General features: G+C 48.3%; 1 protein-coding gene across 1 annotated transcript in view; it reads right to left on the bottom strand.

Annotated features, from left to right (window-relative positions):
- Positions 1-1,675: 1,675 nt before the first annotated feature.
- LOC100086080 (ras-related GTP-binding protein A) overlaps positions 1,676-18,796 on the bottom strand; it is a 34,740-nt gene continuing 17,619 nt past the window's right edge. Inside the window, exons 6-10 of the mRNA XM_029067832.2 lie at positions 15,197-15,292; positions 13,632-13,754; positions 8,308-8,399; positions 4,377-4,492; positions 1,676-2,208 (exon numbers count right to left, since the gene is read on the bottom strand). Of these exons, the coding sequence (XP_028923665.1) occupies positions 2,111-2,208; positions 4,377-4,492; positions 8,308-8,399; positions 13,632-13,754; positions 15,197-15,292 (525 nt within the window). The 3' untranslated portion in view covers positions 1,676-2,110. The remainder of the gene's footprint in view (positions 2,209-4,376; positions 4,493-8,307; positions 8,400-13,631; positions 13,755-15,196; positions 15,293-18,796) is intronic.

Genomic DNA, 18,796 nt, shown 5'->3' on the forward strand with positions numbered 1-18,796 from the left:
CCCCTCCCCCGGCACCAGCTACTCTATCAAAGATATTTATTGAGCGCTTATTGTGTGCAGAGCACTGAATTAAGCACTTTGGAGAGCACAACAGAGTTGACGGACACATTCCTCGCCCACATCAAGTTTCCGGAGCAGCAGCATGGTGCGGTGGATGGAGCACAGGCCCGGGAGTTGGAAAGTCACGGGTTCTAATCGCACCTCCGCCACTTGCCTGTTGCGTGACCTTGGGCAAGTCACTTCTCTGGGCCTCAGTTATCTGTAAAATTCATTCACTCATTCAATCATATTTACTGAGCGCTTCCTGTGTGCAGAGCACTGCTTACTGGGGGGTAGAGACTGTGAGCCGCACACGGGACGGGGACCGTGTTCTATCTGATTTGCTCGTACCCACCCCAGCGTTTAATACGGCATCTGGCACGTAGTAAGCACTTAAATTCCACTGTCATCATTAGAAGGGGAGAGAAATATAAATGAATTATGGAAATGTAGAGAAGCGCTGTGGGGCTGAGGGTGGGGTGAATACCAAGGGCTTAAAGGATTTAGATCCAAGTGCATGAAGGCCGCAGAAGGGAGACGGAGTCGGGGAGAAGAGGGCTTAGTCGGGGAAGGCCTCCTGGAGGAGATGTGATCTCCGTAAGGAGGGAGAGAGCGATGGTCTGGTGTATACGGAGGAGGAGGGAGCTCCAAGACAGAGCGAAGACATGGGAAAGGGGTTGGTGGTGGGACAAACGAGACCGAGGCACAGTGAGTCGCAAAGAGGACGGGTTGGGTTGTAGTAGGAGATGAGTGAGGAGACCTAAGGAGGGGGCAAGCTTTAAAGCCAATGACAAGGAATTTCTGTTTCATGAAGAGGCGGGGGGGGGGGGGGGGGGGGGGGGGGCGACTGGAGGTTCTTGAGGACCGGGGGGACGCGGACTGAATTCTTTTTTTAAAAAAAGAAGAGAGTTCCAGGCAGCAGAGTGAAACAGGGACTGGAGTGAGGAGAAAGAGGAGACGGGGAGGTCGACGGGGAGGCAGACGCAGTCGTCGAGGCGGGCTAGGATGAGTGCCTGCATCAACGGAGGGGCAGGCTGCTGTGAAGGTCGAACCGACATTATCTGGTGATGAACTGAACGTGTGGGTGGTATGAGAGAGATGAGTCGAGGACAACGCCAAGGTTAAGGGCTGGCGAGTGGCAGTACTTCCTGCCCGGGCAGAACTCTAGGAAGCTTTTCTGTAACGAAGATCCCAAAAATACCACCGCCCATTTCTATGCCGTCTTTCTCAAGCCGGAAGTTAAATCTCTTACCTGCTGGACAGGGGCCCCATCGAATGACAGTGGGCAATGGTGTTAGGGAGGGGAAAGGGAGAAGAGGAGCAGGCTATGAAAGAACTAAACAGAAGGGTAGAGGCTTCTCACGCATACACACCCACACACCCGAACACTTCCGCATGTATGATAAAAGTAATAAATAAAAAAAGTTGCAGAATTTTTACAGTCACGGCTCTGGAGCAAGAGAAAACGGATACCAAAAGGCTATCCCAGATTCTCAAAGAAAAGCCCCTACTAATAAAGGAGGAAGGCAAGCCAAAAGCTCCATTTGTTTTTCCTAACAAAGCTGCAGAAATCAGAAGTGGGGGGCTGGGGGGAGAGGAACGACAACCAAAAAAAAAAAAAAAACCACTCACAAGCTCTGAGGAACTGAAATCCCTAGTAGCAAAAATTTATTCTCACGACTGAAGGCAAGAAGGAATTTATAAATGAATCCTAGCGTCTTGCTGAGAAAATAAGTCACATTTCATCCTTCCGATTTACAATACGACGTGGCGGACCACGTGTGTGATGATAACCGGGTTAACGGCCCACGGGCCGATTCTCCTTCCTCTGAGATCGGCCAGTTCCTAATTTCCCAAGAAGCCCAGAGGCTCCAGTGCATTATCCGGGTGATCTCCGAATGAATAGTGTCCAACTTTAAGGGTGGGGTTTGTGGGGGGGTGGGGAGAGGTGGGAGAGAGACAGGTGGGAAGCAGCACACTCATTTCAAAGCTCACACAGACACCCACGTGGTTAGATCCTCCTATAAAAACGGCCAGGCCGACTTTCCTCACACACCCCACTGGGCGAAGGTCAGCGCATGAGAAGACTGTGCTTAGGTCCGTCCACCCTTTCCAACTTCTCGAAGTGTTTCCTGGCATTGCGGATGTTGATCAGGGTGGCTGCCGAGGCTACGAGAAAAAGAGACGTCAGAAACTAGATGAGGTAAACCCACGCGGAACCCGCCCGACGAGCGAGGCAACGACCGTTACGTTATCATCGGCTCGGTTGGAATGACGTCCCGGCTCTGCCGATTGCTTGCTGCGTGAATCTGGGCAAGCCACATAACAATAATAATAACGTTGGTATCTGTTCGGCGCTTACTATGTGCCGAGCACCGTTCTAAGCGCCGGGGTAGATTCAGGGTGATCAGGCTGTCCCACGCGAGGCTCACGGTCTTAATCCCCATCTTCCAGACGAGGTAACTGAAGCCCCGGGAAGTGAAGTGACTTGCCCAAAGTCACACCCAGCTGACAGGTGGCGGAGCCGGGATTAGAACTGGAGAAGGAGGTGAGGGAGATGCAGGCTTATTTGGAAGGCACCTTGAGGGGACAACTGATTCAGGTGTAAAAATCTGCTTCAGATAATCCAGAAAGTAATTCATTAATGGATGATCAAGTAGAAAGCACATGGGAAGCCTAAATATAACAGGTTGAGCTTGTAGTTGCACCCCCTTTATAGGAGCATTTGCGGAAACAAAAAAAAGTACTGTCATACAAAGGCAAGCACCTGTTTGAACGAGTATTTTTTTTTTTTTAAGAGTTAATACATGCAGGGGATCCAGGCTTAACCCTCTGGTGAAAATCTTTTTTCTTACCAATAGTAAAGCCTCAAGTGATCAGAACACATTTCTTTAGGATACAGCAACATGAGCAAATATTTTGACACATTATATATGAATGTCCAAAACAAAAATATCATTTTTATAGACAAGACAAAAAAAAAAATGGAATGCTTTTTTTGCAAAATATTCTGAATCATTCTTATGTGAATTAGAAGGAGTCTAAACCCTAAAGAGAGTTTAATCTCCTCACAGCAGTCAGAGAATCAGCATTCGTAAACCTGTTTCCAATGGACCTCCCACTCACTTCAAAATGAGGTCATGAAGTCCTACTTCACCCGTACTTCTCTCTGATCTCCCTTCCTCCCGTCTCTCCCCGCTCCAGTCTATTCATTCCGCTGCCGGGCTCATCTTCCTGCAGAAACGCTCTGGGCCTGTCACTCCCCTTCTCAAAAACCTCCAGTGGTTGCCTATCGACCTCCGCACGAAACAAAAACTTCCCACTCTAGGCTTCGAGGCTCTCCATCACCTCGCCCCTTCCTACCTCTCCTCCCTTCTCTCTTTCCACCGCCCACCCCGCACGCTCCGCTCCTCCGCCGCCCACCTCCTCGCCGTCCCCCGATCTCGCCTATCCCGCCGTCGACCCCCGGGCCACGTCCTCCCGCGGTCCCGGAACGCCCTCCCTCCTCACCTCCGCCAAACTGACTCTCTTCCCCTCTTTAAAGCCCTACTGAGAGCTCACCTCCTCCAGGAGGCCTTCCCAGACTGAGCTCCCCTTTTTTCTCTGCTCCCCCTCTGCCCTCTGCTCCCTCCTCCTCCCCCCCAGCTAAGCCCCCTTTCCCTCTGCTCCTCTTCCTCTCCCTTCCCCTCCCCTCATCACTGTGCTCATTTGTATATATTTTTATTACCCTATTTATTTTGTTAACGAGGTGTACATCCCCTTGATTCTATTTATCATGACTACGTTGTCTTGCTTTTGTCCGTCTGTCTCCCCCAATTAGACTGTGAGCCCGTCAATGGGCAGGGACGGTCTCTCTCTGTTGCCGAACTGTCCATTCCAAGCGCTTAGTACAGTGCTCTGCACATAGTAAGCGCTCAGTAAATACTACTGAATGTAGTAGAAGTGATATTAATTATATTTATTGAGCTTTCACTGGGTACAGTGCACTGAACTAAGCACTTGGCGAAAAAGCAGAAGGACAAGACATGTTCCCAGTCCAAAGTGAGAAAATATCAATGGTTCCATAATCACACTCACAGTGACTACGACGCACAGACCGTGGTATTGTCTCCACTTTTTAAAATCCCAAATTATCAAAATTTTAACGTAGGTTCCAGAGGGAGAAAAGCATTGTTTACCATTTGATATTTTTTAAAAATTATGTAAAGCCCCTCCGCCATAATTGGTTTAGATAAGACTGCAATAGTAAAATCATTTTCAAACACAGGCTACTGAGGGGAGCCTAGAAAGGTAAGTGTAAATTTTAAAACGAAGACGGTCAGCGGGTTTCAGCTTACGTATAGAAGGGTCTGACATGACAACCATCACGTATGTGTTCGACGTAAAGATGTCAATGAAAGCAGCAAAATTAGAGTTCCTGACTTCCATGCTCTGGAAAGAGGCAGCCAGTTTACTGCAGGGAAAAGAAGAAAGGTGGTTACAGGACTTACAAGGTTTTGGGGAAAAAAATCACTGGCTTGCCTCCAAAAGTGAGCATTTTTACAAGTCAGAACCAGAACCCAGTGCTAATGCTATCACGAAATACGCTCAGTTCTTCCACAGTGACAGTTTTCACTCTGTATGCTGGAGAGAAACCTGTTAAGGAATTAAAACACATTCTTCCAAGAGCGGGTATCATTCCAGAATTAAGGAATGCTCTTCCAAGGCGAACAACATTCCGGAATTAAGGAATGCTCTTCCAGGAGCGGGTATCATTCCGGAATTAAGGGACGCTCTTCTAACGGCGAGTGTCATTCCGGGATTGACTGCTCGTCCAACAGCAGGCATCCTTGAGAAGCAGCGTGGCTCCGTGGAAAGAGCCCGGGCTTGGGAGTCAGGGGTCATGGGTTCGAATCCCAGCTCTGCCACTTGTCAGCTGGGTGACTGCAGGCAAGTAAGTCACTTCACTTCTCTGTGCCTCAGTTACCTCATCTGTAATATGGGGATTAACTGTAAGCCTCATGTGGGACAACCTGATTACCCTGTGATCTACCTCAGCGCTTAGAACAGTGCTCTGCACATAGTTAGCGCTTCACAAATACCAACATTATTACTATCGTTCTGGAATTAAGGAAGGCTCATCCGACAGCGGGTGTCATTCCAGAATTACGGAATTAAGTTAGGTCATCTGTAAAATGGGGGTTAAATCCTACTCCCTCCTACTTAGACTGTGAGCCCCATGTGGGACGGGGACTGTGTCCGACCTGATTAACCTTTTTCCACCCCAGTGTTTGGCACATAGCAAGTGCTTAACAAGTATAGGACTAATAATACTGATAATAGTCATGATAAAAATTGTAGTATTTGTTAAGCACTTACTCTGTGCCAGGCACTGTATTAAACATTATCGGGGTAAATGCAAGCCAATCCGGTGGACGCAGTCCCCGTCCCACGCTGGGGTAACAGTCTTAATCCCCATTTTACAGATGAGGTAACTGAGGCCCAGAGAAGTGAAGTGACTTGCCCAAAATCGTGCAGCAGAGCCGAGATTAGAATCCAAGTCCTTCTGATTCCCAGGCCTGTGCTCTATTCCCTAGGCTGCGCTGCTTCTCTTATAATAACAACAATTATAATAGCAATGATATTGAAATCGGCCCTGGATATTGAAGTACAACAGTTGTTCCCTGAAGGAAATATGCTCAGAAAAAGAAAAACTCTCTCTCTCTCTGCTCTACGTGGGGGAAGGCAGTCAGTGGCTCCGATGCTGCTGTTAATCTCCCAGGCAGACTGACAGATCATTCAAGGATTAACACTGAGGAGCTAAGCTGTTTCCGCGATAGCAAAGGAAAAACAAACCCATTTGAGAAGCTCCAGCCGGAATGCGGCACTGGCCATAAATTCTCTCTCAGGTACATCCAACAATAATAAAACCGTCACTCCCTGCTGCAGGGAGGGAGCTCACCGTGACGTCAACTTACCCTTTACGGAGGAAACGTGACTTGAGGAATAACAAAAGGGAAATAAAGAGATCCGAAAATGGTTTTAGATGAGTGGCTACGGTGAATTCATCAACAGAGAACGAAATGAACCAGAAGGTAAACGATCTAAAAAACGGTCTCCCAACTTGGACACCGTTCAACTCGGAAAAGACCGCACTCTTTTCAAACGTGCCGGATGTGGCTATAATATACAGCCACGGTACATATAAAAAATTAAGTATGGAATGCCCGAGTGGGCGGTAACCGCCAAAGACACGAGACCAAGTGGAAAAAGGGCAGGCCTAGGAATCAGAGGACCTAGATTCTAATCCTGGCTCTGCCACTTGACTGCTGTGTGACCTTGGTTAAGTCTCTTAACTTCTCTGTCCCTCGGTTTCCTCATCTGCAAAATGGGGACTTATTTGGGAAGCAGCGTGGCTCAGTGGAAAGAGCACAGGCTTGGGAGTCAGAGCTCATGGGTTCGAATCCTGTCTCTGCCACTTGTCAGCTGTGTGACTGTGGGCAAGACACTTCACTTCTCTGGGCCTCAGTTACCTCATCTGTCAAATGGGGATTAAGTGTGAGCCTCACGTGGGACAACCTGACGACCCTGTATCTACCCCAGCGCTTAGAACAGTGCTCTGCACATAGTAAGCGCTTAACAAATACCAACATTATTATTTCCAGTTCTCCCTCCTCCTTGGACTATGAACTGAGAAGCAGCGTGGCTCAGGGGAAAGAGCACGGGCTTTGGAGTCAGGGCTCATGAGTTCGAATCCCAGCTCTGCCACTTGTCGGCTGTGTGACTGTGGGCGAGTCACTTCACTTCTCTGTGCCTCAGCTCCCTCATCTGTAAAATGGGGATTAAGACCGTGAGCCCCACGTGGGACAACCTCATTCCCCTATATGTCTACCCCAGCGCTTAGAACAGTGCTCGGCACATAGTAAGCGCTTAACAAATACCAACATTATTATTATTATTATTATTATTATTAACCCCATGTGGGACCCTATTATCACGTATATACCCAGTGCTTAGCGCTTAAATTCCACAATTATTATTATTATTTGATTCCTCCGAACTGCCCGGCTCCTTCGGGGAAAAATAAAGAGCAAAAACACGATTTCCTTGTCTTCTGCAAAACAGTTCCTCCTATCACTACACTGTTTCACACCCAAAGTCCGAATATATCCTGTAAACATTTGGAGGACTTCCTCTAAAATACCGATTCAAGACCAGGACTAATAAATCCAAAAAAAGCCAACAGGATCACCGGCCAAAGACAACTGGCCGTAGACCTCGCAAGACTAGAACGAGCGCTTGGTACAGTGCTCTGCACAGAGTAAGTGCTCAATAAACACAATCGAATGAATGAATGGAGTGAATGAATGAACAACAATACCAAGAAACACTTTTGGACCTACTGAAGTCCAAGTTCATTCCATCTGTTGAGCTGCCTTTTGGACACCCCTGCCGAAGGATGAATGTTCTCTATTAAGCGCCTCCTGGGAGGTTTCTCATACACTGCAGAACGGCTGGCACCACAGCCTTTTTGCTAAAGGACGCTTCGGTGAGTCAACGGGACTTACCGAGCGCTCGCTATGTGCAGAGCACTGTATTAAGTGACGGGGAGAGTAGGTTACAACGGAATCAGCGAAACCGTACCCTGCCCATAACGAGCTTACGGTCTAGAGGGAGAAATGTCGGTTACCACAGAAACCTGGACAGCAAGAACAGCAGAGACGCTTTATGCCCAGGGAAGCAGCACGGTGTGGTGGCTAGAGCCCGGGCCTGGGAGGCAGAAAGTCACGGGTTCTAATCCTGACTCTGCCACTCTTCTGCCGTGTGACCCTGGGCAAGTCACTTCACTTCTCTGGGCCTCAGTTCCCTCATCTGTAAAAAGACAGTGAGCCCCACGGGAGACAGGGACTGTGTCCAACCCGATCTGCTTGCATCCAGCCCAGTGCTTAGTACAGTGCCTGGCACACAGTGAGCACTTAAGTACCACAATTATCATTATTAAAAGTAATAGGAAGAACTGGGCATCAATTAAATAGGGTCCAACTTCAAGTTTCTCCCTCACACAGAGCAAGTCTCTTTACGGCAAAAATCGCTAATTACTAAACTACGATGCACCGAGCGGGTTTAAAACTTCAGTCAGCATCATCGCAACCTGCAAAGAAACAAAAAATGACTCCACAACTGGACGGAGAAACATGGCACTCATGAAGGCGCTGACATTTAGAGCCCCCTAACGAGGCTTTAATTATTCAGGGAGACAGACAGGTCACAATCACAACGGTCTCTCACCTGCAGCTCAACTTGAACTGTTTAATGATGTTGCTGATTTTCTCAAACCTGTGGATATCCCGTTGCTCTTTGCACTGATAATGGGAAATGACCTATGGAAAGAGACAACCGGTAATTGCACCCGTCCATCACTCGTCCGCAAGGGGTTCTGAGCCCTCTAGAAAGGGGTTCTCCCCCTCTGATATTTCCAGTTTTTTTAATCTTTAATATGGTGGTCCTGTATCCTGCCCCTCCCCTTCTAGTTAGAAGAAACATACCTTTGGAATTTTTAATGCATGGTTTTTCATGCATATTTTTAATGCATATTTAAGTGATACCTACCTGGTGAGAAGTACTGTTACCATTTTCAATTATGATTGCTTTTCATAATCAAGTGACTAGGTTTTGAAGGGTCTCATTATAGCAGGACACTGTACACCTAACAGAATGAGTAGTCCATGGGGGCAGGGGGTGGACGTTAAGGGAGCAGGAGAAAATTCCTTTCCCATTTCTGGGAATTCTAATGCCTTACATTTCCCCAAAAGATCATGGTACTGCACACAGGCGATAGTCTCCCTTTTACAAACAGGATATCGGAGAGAAGTGACTTGCCATAGCTACTGAGGGTTGGTGACAAGCCATTCCATTCTCTAAATTCATTACATTCCGCAATACGCACGGAACGCTTGCATTCATTCGATGGTATTTATTAACCACTTTCTGTGTGCAGAGCACTGTACTAAGCGCCTGGGAGAGCACAATATAACAATAAACGGACACATTCCCTGCCCAGAGTGAGCTTAGGTAATTCTGCCTCTGCAGTTACTCGCTTTCTCAGGTGTTCATTACACTCTGCACTGGGCACGGAACATTTCAACCATAATTCTGCTTCAGCAGTTACATTCACTTTCTTAGGTGGGATTGAAAACAAAAGTTAAGACAGTGAGTGAGCCCCGTGTGGGACAGAGGCTGTGTCCAACGTGATAATCTCGCGTCTACCTCAGTTCTAGAACGGTGCTTGACCTACAGGTACACACTTGGCAGATCAGTATGGCTTAGCGGATAGAGCACGGGCCTGGGAATCTGAAGGTCCTGGGTTCTAATCCCAGCTCCGCCACTTGTCTTCTGTGTGACTGTGGGCAAGTCACTTCACTTCTCTGGGCCTCAGTTACCTCATATGTCAAATGGGGATTAAGACCGTGAGCCCCACGTGGGACAACCTGATTCCCCTGTGTCTACCCCAGCGCTCAGAACAGTGCTCTGCACATAGTAAGCGCTTAACACATACCAACATTATTATTATTATTATTCAGTTCCCTCATCTGTAAAATGGGGATCAAGAGTGTGAGCCCCGTGTGGGTTAGGGGCTGCATCCAACCTCCTATCTACCCGAGCTTAGAAAAGTGCTTGGAACATAGTAAGCGCATAACAAATACCATTATTATTACTGTTCTTACCGAATACTATAAATTCCAAAATTAACAACCACGTATTTTGTCTTGGCTAGCAGTAGAATCAAAACAACTTCCCGTTGTTCTGATAGAGATGGAATTCTTAGTAACGTTTATTGGCCATCAGGAGGTACTGAGAGAAAAAAGAATTCCCCTCAAGAGGTAAGAGAAGGCGGAACAGTTGATTCTCTGGTAACAAATGTTCTCAGAGAAAATTTCATTTCTATATTCATTTGCCCGGATGCCTCCGATTTCAACCGTTCTTAGATTCATTTTAAACTGTTACGGCCACAGAAGCTTTGCCTTGGTTTCCTGGCAAAGTATTACTTGAGAATCCCTCGGCTAGAATTTATATTCAAATTCCTAGAAGAGACTAAGATTCAAGGAAGCGACCGATGTGGTTTAGTGAAGGGTACAGCCTGCCAGACAAATTTATCCTCCGTGACAGAATGAAAGCCCCCGGGGTTTATCTAGACTTCAGTCGGTCTTTTAAATTCCATCCATCGTCAGTTTTTTAGGGTATTTGTTAGGCACGTACTATGTGCCCGGCACTGTACCAAGCGCTGGAGCAGATACGAGCTAATCAGTTTGGACACGTCTTGATCCCCATTCTACGGTGGAGGAAACTGAGGCAAAGAGAAGTGAAGTGACTCGCCCAAAGTCACACAGGAAGCAAATTCAGCCATTCATTCGATCGTATTTATTGAGCGCTTACTGTGTGCAGAGCACTGTACTAAGCGCTTGGAATGGACAATTCGGCAACAGACAGAGACAATCCCTGCCCAACAACGGAAATGGCAGGGCCAGGTTTAGAACGCAGATCTTTCCGGTTTCCAGCTTCTCTAGTTGGAATTGTGAGACCGTTGTTGGGTAGGGATTGTCTCTATCTGTTGCCGAATTGTACTTTCCAAGCGCTTAGTACAGTGCTCTGCACACAGTCGGCGCTCAATAAATACGACTGAATGAATGAACTGTGAGCGCACGAGCTGCACAATGTTCACTTATCTCTCAGATCGGCAGGAGTCAGGCTGCCTCCCTTCTCTTCGGCTCGCAAACACCGGGGTGGTGGGTTTAAAGACCTACCTGTGGTGTTTATTAAGCCCTTACTACGTGCCAGGCGCTGTACTAAGAGCTGGGGCGAACACCAGCAAATCGAGTCAGAAGTAACCCCTGTTCCATGTGGGGCTCGCGGTTTCAATCCCCATTTTACAGAAGAGGGAACTGAGGCCCAGAGAAGGGAAGGGAATGGCCCAAGGTCACGCACACAGCAGACAAGTGGTGGAGAAATTAGAACCCATGACCTTCTGACTCCCAGGCCTGTGCTCTACCCACTCGGCCACGCTGCCTCTCACGGGTGCACTTTGGGGGACTCCTTCCAGTCCTTCTGCTGCCTTGGCTCCCCAGACCGGTTTAACACTCATTCGTCTATTCAGTCGTATTTACCGAGCACTTACTGTACGCAAAGTACTGTGCTAAGCGCTTCGACTCTCCTGGCCGACAGACCAACGTGGTATCCAGAAGCCCCCTCCAGGATCCGATGCTAATTTTACTGTATCCCACACTTATTTTGTTTCCTATTCAAATGACTCCCACCCGTTTCCTCTGGTGTTCACTTCTAATTTGGGCTCCAGACAGCCTGCAGTTAAAACTCACTAAAACGAGAGAGAACTCGGAATTTCCACCACCGCAGTGCTCGGCACAGAGTAAGTGCTTAACAAATACCATAATTATTAATTTCTCTCATATGGGGCTGCAATCTACAGAGCATAAAACAATCCCTTTGCTCCTTCCCACCTCACCTCACTACTCGCCCACCAGAACCCATCCCACACACCGCGCTCCTCCAACGCTAACCCTCTCACTGCGCCTCCGTCTCGTCCATCTCGCCACCGACCTCTGGCCTCCGTCCCGCCTCTGGCCTGGAACCCCCTCCCTCTTCGTATCCCACAGACAATGACTCCCCCCGCCTTCAGAGCCTTACCGAAGGCCCACCTCCTCCAAGAGGCCTTCCCTAAGCCCTCCTCTCCTCTCCTCCCGCTCCCTTCGGCATCGCCGGGACTTGCTCCCTTTATTCGTCCCCCCTCCCAGCCCCAGATCATTTAGGTAATTTATTTATATTATATTAACATCTGTCTCCCCCTCTAGGCTGTAAGCTTGCTGTGGGCAGGGAAAGTGTCTGTTAGAGTGTACTCGCCCAAGCGCTTAGTACAGAGTTCTACACACACTAAGCACTCAATAAATGCAAATGACGGACAGCGGACTGTATTTATTGGGCCTTTATTGTATGCAGAGTACTGGACTAAGTGCTTAGAAATCCGTTCAGCACAAATACACGGCGAAGCTGTCACCCCCACCTCTAAACACTTTACTTGAGACCTGCAAAAAACCAGTATTTTCCAACCCCCTGTACCATCTTTTTAAAATAATCAGGCCCGAAAGGTCATCCATCCACTTTTGTCTCTTAAGAGATCTCAAGGCACCCCATCAAGGGAGGGGGCGTTGAAGGGGTGCGGGGACACATGGACATCCAGTCCCAGCACCTTTTTGGGGGGAGAATCCAGGCTGGAGGATCGGAAAGGAGCTTGTCTCTTGACCCGTGACCACACTTCAACAATGTTTCAAATGGCTGGTGATACACCGGGCCTCGCTCTTCTGTCGTTTTTTAAATCCTACCCTTGATGGTCAAAATCAGTGTTTTTACAGTGACCTTCACCTAGAGAAGCAACACTGGCAAAGTGGATAGAGCGGCGGACTGGAAGTCGGAAGGTTAGGGGTTCTAATCCCGGCTGCACCACTTGTCCGCTGGGTGAGCTTGGGAAAGTCACTTTACTTTTTGGTGCCTCAGTTCCCTCATCTGTAAAATGGGGATTGAGACTTTGAGCCCCAAATGGGACAGGGACTGTGTCCAACCCGATTTGCTTGAATCCACCCCAGCGCTTAGTACAGTGTCTGGCACAGAGTAAGCGCTTAACAAATACTACAGCAGCGCGGCTTAGTGAAAAGACGACGGGCCTGGGACCCATCTGTTTATAAATCTACTCAAAAGATGCAAACCTCACTCACTTGCCTCCAAAAGAGCTTTATCTTGTGCTTGCCAAGAGAAGGGGATTCTCCCTCAGAGGGATGTGAAACTTCTAGATATTCTAAACATGGGTTGGGGAGGGAGAAACCATATGACCGGAATTTTTTTTTTTTTTTTTTTAGTTCTAACGACCCCTCCCGATAATGAGATTTAAAAGAATTTCCTTCAGGCCACCTGATTAAACCTCTGTGTGCCCTCACTGCCTTCCATGTGACCAAATTAAACGACCTGGAGCACGGGAACGGTCGGAGAGTGGTTACGTTAGCAGCCTTCCGTTCTACTGCCATCCATCCCCTGGCAAATTTAGCTACTGTGGGTACCTTTCAAAGGGATTTTCCCGTTTCCTGACCCTGGGGTACAGTCCCAGATCAGAAAGCAGACTCAGATGATCCCTTGCTTTTTATAGTACAACACCTGGCGGGAGGGAGGGAAGGATCCGTATGATATTCCTCAGACAAGCTTGAGAAGCCGTGTGGTCTAGTGGCCACGGCACGGACCCGGGAATCAAAAGGACCCGCCTTCTAATTCCGGCTTGGCCGCTTGTCTGCCGCGTGACCTTGGGCAAGTCACCTCACTTCTCCGCGCCTCAGTTATCTCATCTGTAAAATGGGGATGAAGACTGCGAGCCCCAGGCCATCCAGATTTGCTTGTATCCACCCCAACGCTTAGTACAGGCCTGACACTTAGTAAGTGCTTAAATACCACAATCATCATCAACATCACAGACTTATTGTTTTATTGTGCTATGATGGTGCTGAAGGGGGGGGGGGGGGGGGCGGGGGGCATCACTAGAAGTGTCAGGAAATTCTCACCAGAAAAGTAGCTCTCTCAAAAAGAAGCACTTCGTCTGCCTCGATAATTTGCGCAAAATTCCTCAGGTTCATCTCCAGCTGTTGGACATTGGGGATGAGCTGATACACAATACTAGACCAAGCCTGCCAGAAGAGAAGTTGTAAAGACATTACAAGCCGGGTAACTCGTCCCTGGCCTATTTACATTGCCAAGCAGAGACTAATAAAACATACCCTATGATGAGAAACCCCCTTGCTAACTCAGTCCTTAATATTACCAACATGTGTAAGAGATTTTCATGGTAAATACGAGTATTAGTCTTTGCAACCAGATATGGTGGCTCCTAGATTGAAAACAAAAATATTACTGTGTCCCAAGAGTCATATTTCCCGAAAATTGACCACGGTAAGGGCTTGTTTATGGCAACCTTTTCCGCCTGATAACTAACCATCATGATCAACTACTGAAGTTTGGCTTCGTATGTTGTCATCAAAAGAAGCAACTTGAGTCAAAAGGTGAACGGAGACGGAACGCTCAGTTTTTTAACCTTCATTGTAAGGTTTCAAAAGAAAACGCACATTTACACAACTACGAATGCTTTGCAAAAATGATCAAGCAAGAAATCCTGCCTCCAAAGAATACTAAACTGAAAACTGAGCGGGTCGTTTTACTGTTCCATCACATCATGCTTCCGGATCCTCTGACCTGCAGAAAGCCCAAAGTGAGGCTAATGGTTTATTAAATGACGAAGTCTAAGAAATACACGCAGCCTTCTCGGGATCTATATTTGAAAATTACGTTCCATTTCTTAGGCAAAATAGAAGCAGCGTGGCTCAGTGGAAAGAGCACGGGCTTTGGAGTCAGAGTTCATGGGTTCGAATCCCGGCTCGGCCACTCGTCTGCTGTGTGACTTTGGGCGAGTCACTTAACTTCTCTGTGCCTCAGTTCCCTCATCTGTAAAATGGGGATGAAGACTGTGAGCCCCACGTGGGACAACCCGATTCCCCTGTGTCTACCCCAGCGCTTAGAACAGTGCTCGGCACATAGTAAGCGCTTAACAAATACCAACATTATTATTATTATTATTAAAATACCTAAATGCAAAGGGTCACAGATTTAGACAACCCTGTTTACAAAGAGGTAGGTATTTCTTCTTCATCTTCTTCACTGTGTAAATAGCAAATTGTTAACGCAAGTGTTTGGCTTCTGAAAACTAAGGTTTTCCTTCCTATCCAAATATCCTGGGTCCTTCCGAAGACTCCACAAATCCAAACCCTCAGGACTCGGGCTCTGAATCAAGGTGACCTACATAAACTAGCCTAACATGCCAAGAATTAAGACTATCTGTGGTATTTTTGGATATTTTAAACACTCCCTTACTCGGTTTTTATCCTTTAAGCCCCTCTGACCCTTGTACACGTATATTCAAAGTGCTTACGGCAGATCATCCAGGAGTCTCCTTTTCCCATTCGGATAAAAAGGAATGAGTCAGATCCTCGGCTTGGCTAATCTCATGCTCTTAAAGTGAAGAAAGTTGTTTGGGGGGGGGGGGGGGCGGAGGGAGTGAAGATGGCAAAGTACAAACCTTGTAGAGGGTTTCATCCCAGATAGACGTTCGAAAACAAGTACAATCCAGTGGGCGGGACAGTCGCCGAAGGTCCTCTTCTCGCTCTTTAAAAATCTGAATTAAAGATAGTTCGACGTTTCGCATTAGCTACTATTCTCATTTTCCCTTGCAAGCTGGGACTATAGATGTTTCACTAAATTTTAAAATGTCCCAGTGTTGATGATGATGATGATGATGATGAAGGGGTTTGTTAAACAGAAAATAACAATGACAGCGTTTAAGCGCTTACTATGTGCCGAGCACTGTTCTAAGCACCGGGGCGGATACAGGGTAATCAGGTTGTCCCCACGTGGGGCTCACAGTTTTAATCCCCATTTTTCAGATGAGGTAAACGAGGCACAGAGAAGTTAAGTAACTGGCCCAAAGTCACCCAGATGATAAGTGGCGGAGCCGGAATTAGAACCCACGTCCTCTGACTCCCAAGCCTGTGTTCTTTCCACTGGGCCAGGCTGCTTCTCTAACGGACGCAATCCCTGTCCCACATGGGGTTCCCAGTCCAAACAGGAGGGAGAACAGGCATTCAACTCCCAATTTACAAATTGGAAATTGAGGCACAGAAAAGTGACTTGCCCAAAGTCACACAGCTAACAAGTGGCGGAGCCGGGATTAGAACCCAAGACCTCTGACTCCCAAGCCCGGGCTCTTTCCACTGAGCCACACGCTGAGTCCCAGAGACACGGTCTTTCCAGTAGGCTACGCTGCTCCTCTTGAGCAGCGTGTTCCGTCGAGACATGGGGGACGCAAGTGGCTTTTTTTTTGTTTTTTTAATGGCATTTCTTAGGTGCTTACTATGTGCCAGACACTGTTCTAAGTGCTGGGGTAGATACACGCTAATCAGGTTGGACACAGTCCCTGTCCCACAGTCTTAATCGCCACTTTATAGATGAGGGAACAGAGGCCCAGAGCAGTGAAGTGTGTGAGCCCGTCGTTGGGCAGGGACTGTCTCTATCTGTTGCCGAATTGTACATTCCAAGCGCTCAGTACAGCGCTCTGCACAGAGTAAGTGCTCAATAAATACGACTGAATGAATGACTTGCTCAAGGTCACACGAGTGGCTGAGCCAGGACTAGAATCTAGGTCCTACTGAGGCCCGGTGCTCTATCCCTGTTGAGAAGCAGCGTGGCTCAGTGGAAAGAGCCCGGGCTTGGGAGTCAGAGGTCAGGGGTTCGACTCCCGGCTCTGCCCCTTGTCAGCTGTGTGACTGTGGGCGAGTCACCTCACTTCTCTGGGCCTCAGTTCCCTCATCTGTAAAATGGGGATGAAGACTGGGAGCCTCCCGTGGGATGATCTCATTCCCCTGTATCTCCCCCAGCGCTTAGAACAGTGCTCTGCACGTAGTAAGCGCTTAACAAATACCAACATTATTATTATCCATGTTGAGAAGCAGCGTGGCTCAGCGGAAGGAGCCCGGGCTTGGGAGTCAGAGGTCATGGGTGCGAATCCCGGCTCTGCCACTTGCCAGCTGTGTGACTGTGGGCAAGTCACTTCTCTTCTCGGTGCCTCAGTTATTTCATCTGGAAAATGGGGATGAAGACTGTGAGCCTCACGTGGGCCAACCCGATGACCCTGTATCTACCCCAGCGCTTAGAACAGTGCTCTGCACGTAGCGAGCGCTCAACAAATACTAACATTATTATCCCCTGGGCCGCTGTATTTCAAAGCAAAACCGAAAACGCTGGAGATTAGTTAGGAAGGAAGTGTCGCGCCACGCGTAGCTCAAAAAACCACCGGCCGCGGCTGACTACGACCAACGCATAATAGGAGCCCCCTCTCGTGGCCGACCGACTGCCTCTGATGCTCCATTACCGCATGTATTTATTAAAGCTTAGGAAATTAACACATTTTATGACCTCTCCTCAACTACCAAGGATTTAAAACCAAATACGCTTGCGTCTGAAGGGCTCTGCTGAAATTGCACATTATTAAAAAATAAAATCAAACCCAATACTCAACGCACCTAATAAGCTAAAACCCACGTACTCTTTAATCAACCAGAGGTTTCCGTTGAGCCCGTACTGCGGCCGGAGCACTGTACTAAGTGCTTGGGAGGGTACGATTATAATCACGGTATTAAGCAGCGTGGCGCAGTGGAAAGAGCCCGGGCTTGGGAGTCAGAGGTCATGGGTTCGACTGCCGGCTGTGCCACTTGTCAGCCGTGTGACTGGGGGCGAGTCACTTCACTCCTCTGGGCCTCAGTCACCTCATCTGTAAAATGGGGATTAACTGTGAGCCTCACGTGGGACAAACTGATTCCCCTGTATCTCCCCCAGTGCTTAGAACAGTGCTCCGCACATAATAAGCGCTTAACAAATACCAACATTATTATTATCAAGCGCTCACTACGTGCCAAGCGCCGTGGTAGATACAAGGTTAGCAGGCCGCGTCACGTGGGGCTCACAGCGTTCACCCCCATTTTACGGATGAGGCCGCTGAGGCACAGGGAAGTGAAGTGACTTGCCCGAGGTCACACAGCAGACAAGAGGCGGAGCTGGGATTCGATATAACAGACACACTCCCTGCCCAGAACGAGCTTACAGTTCAGACGGGGCCACCGAGTTATCGCGATATAACAAAACCGCCTAGCTATCTCAGTGGTCTGCGAACCCTGGGAGGTACCGCACTGTGCCCCATCTGATTATCTTGTGCCAACCCTGTGCTCGTCCGCTCATCGCCGTGCCCGTCCGCTCATTTGTATATATTTTTTCTTACCCCATTTATTTCGTTAATGAGCTGTCCATCCCCTTGATTCTATCTACTGCTATTGTTTTCGTCCGTCCGTCTCCCCCGATTAGACCGTGAGCCCGTCAATGGGCAGGGACTGTCTCTATCTGTTGCCGATTTGCCCGTTCCAAGCGGTTAGTATAGTGCTCTGCACATGGTAAGCGCTCAATAAATACTACTGAACGAATGAATGAACCCCAGCGCTCAGCCCAGTGCTTGACCTGCGGGAAGTGCTTAACCAACGCCGGTGCTATTCTCTGGGGGCTGAGGGAAACGGGGATTTCTCGTGGGGAAGTTACAGAGATTACAGGGTTACGGAGACCGCCTTTAACCGGTCACACGAGCTGCTAGCCCGACGGGTATACTGCAGGCCTCAGATGCCCCAAATCAGACTGCCGAGACCGTCCTTTATTCCACCTTTTGGAACATCCCCGAAATATCTAAAATGCTGGAGAAGGAAAACTGAGCTTTAAAGAAAACAAGTCCAAGATCCCTTAAAACCGCAGTTTGATAGCTAGAAGGGAGCCAGGGCAGACTTGGAAAACAGATTCCAGCGGGCCGAAGATCAACCGAAATGTCCATCCGGGTCGAAAGGCCGGTTTAGGGACACCCCACCCCCAGACACGTGAATAAATTAATAAAGTTTATAACAGATGCAAAGTCGGCACCTTTGTTGTAAGCGCAGCAAGCAGCAGCCCCGTCCATATGTGCTCAAGGACATTTCGGGAGTATGTCTCCTGAAGCACGGTGGTCGTATCCTGCTAATCCCGGCGCTCAGGAAAACTCATCCTGTTGTACTCCTGGAGGCTGATGCACGGGCCTGCGAGTCAGAAGGAC

Source organism: Ornithorhynchus anatinus, chromosome 6 (assembly GCF_004115215.2).
Source record: "Ornithorhynchus anatinus isolate Pmale09 chromosome 6, mOrnAna1.pri.v4, whole genome shotgun sequence".
Lineage (NCBI taxonomy): Eukaryota > Metazoa > Chordata > Mammalia > Monotremata > Ornithorhynchidae > Ornithorhynchus > Ornithorhynchus anatinus.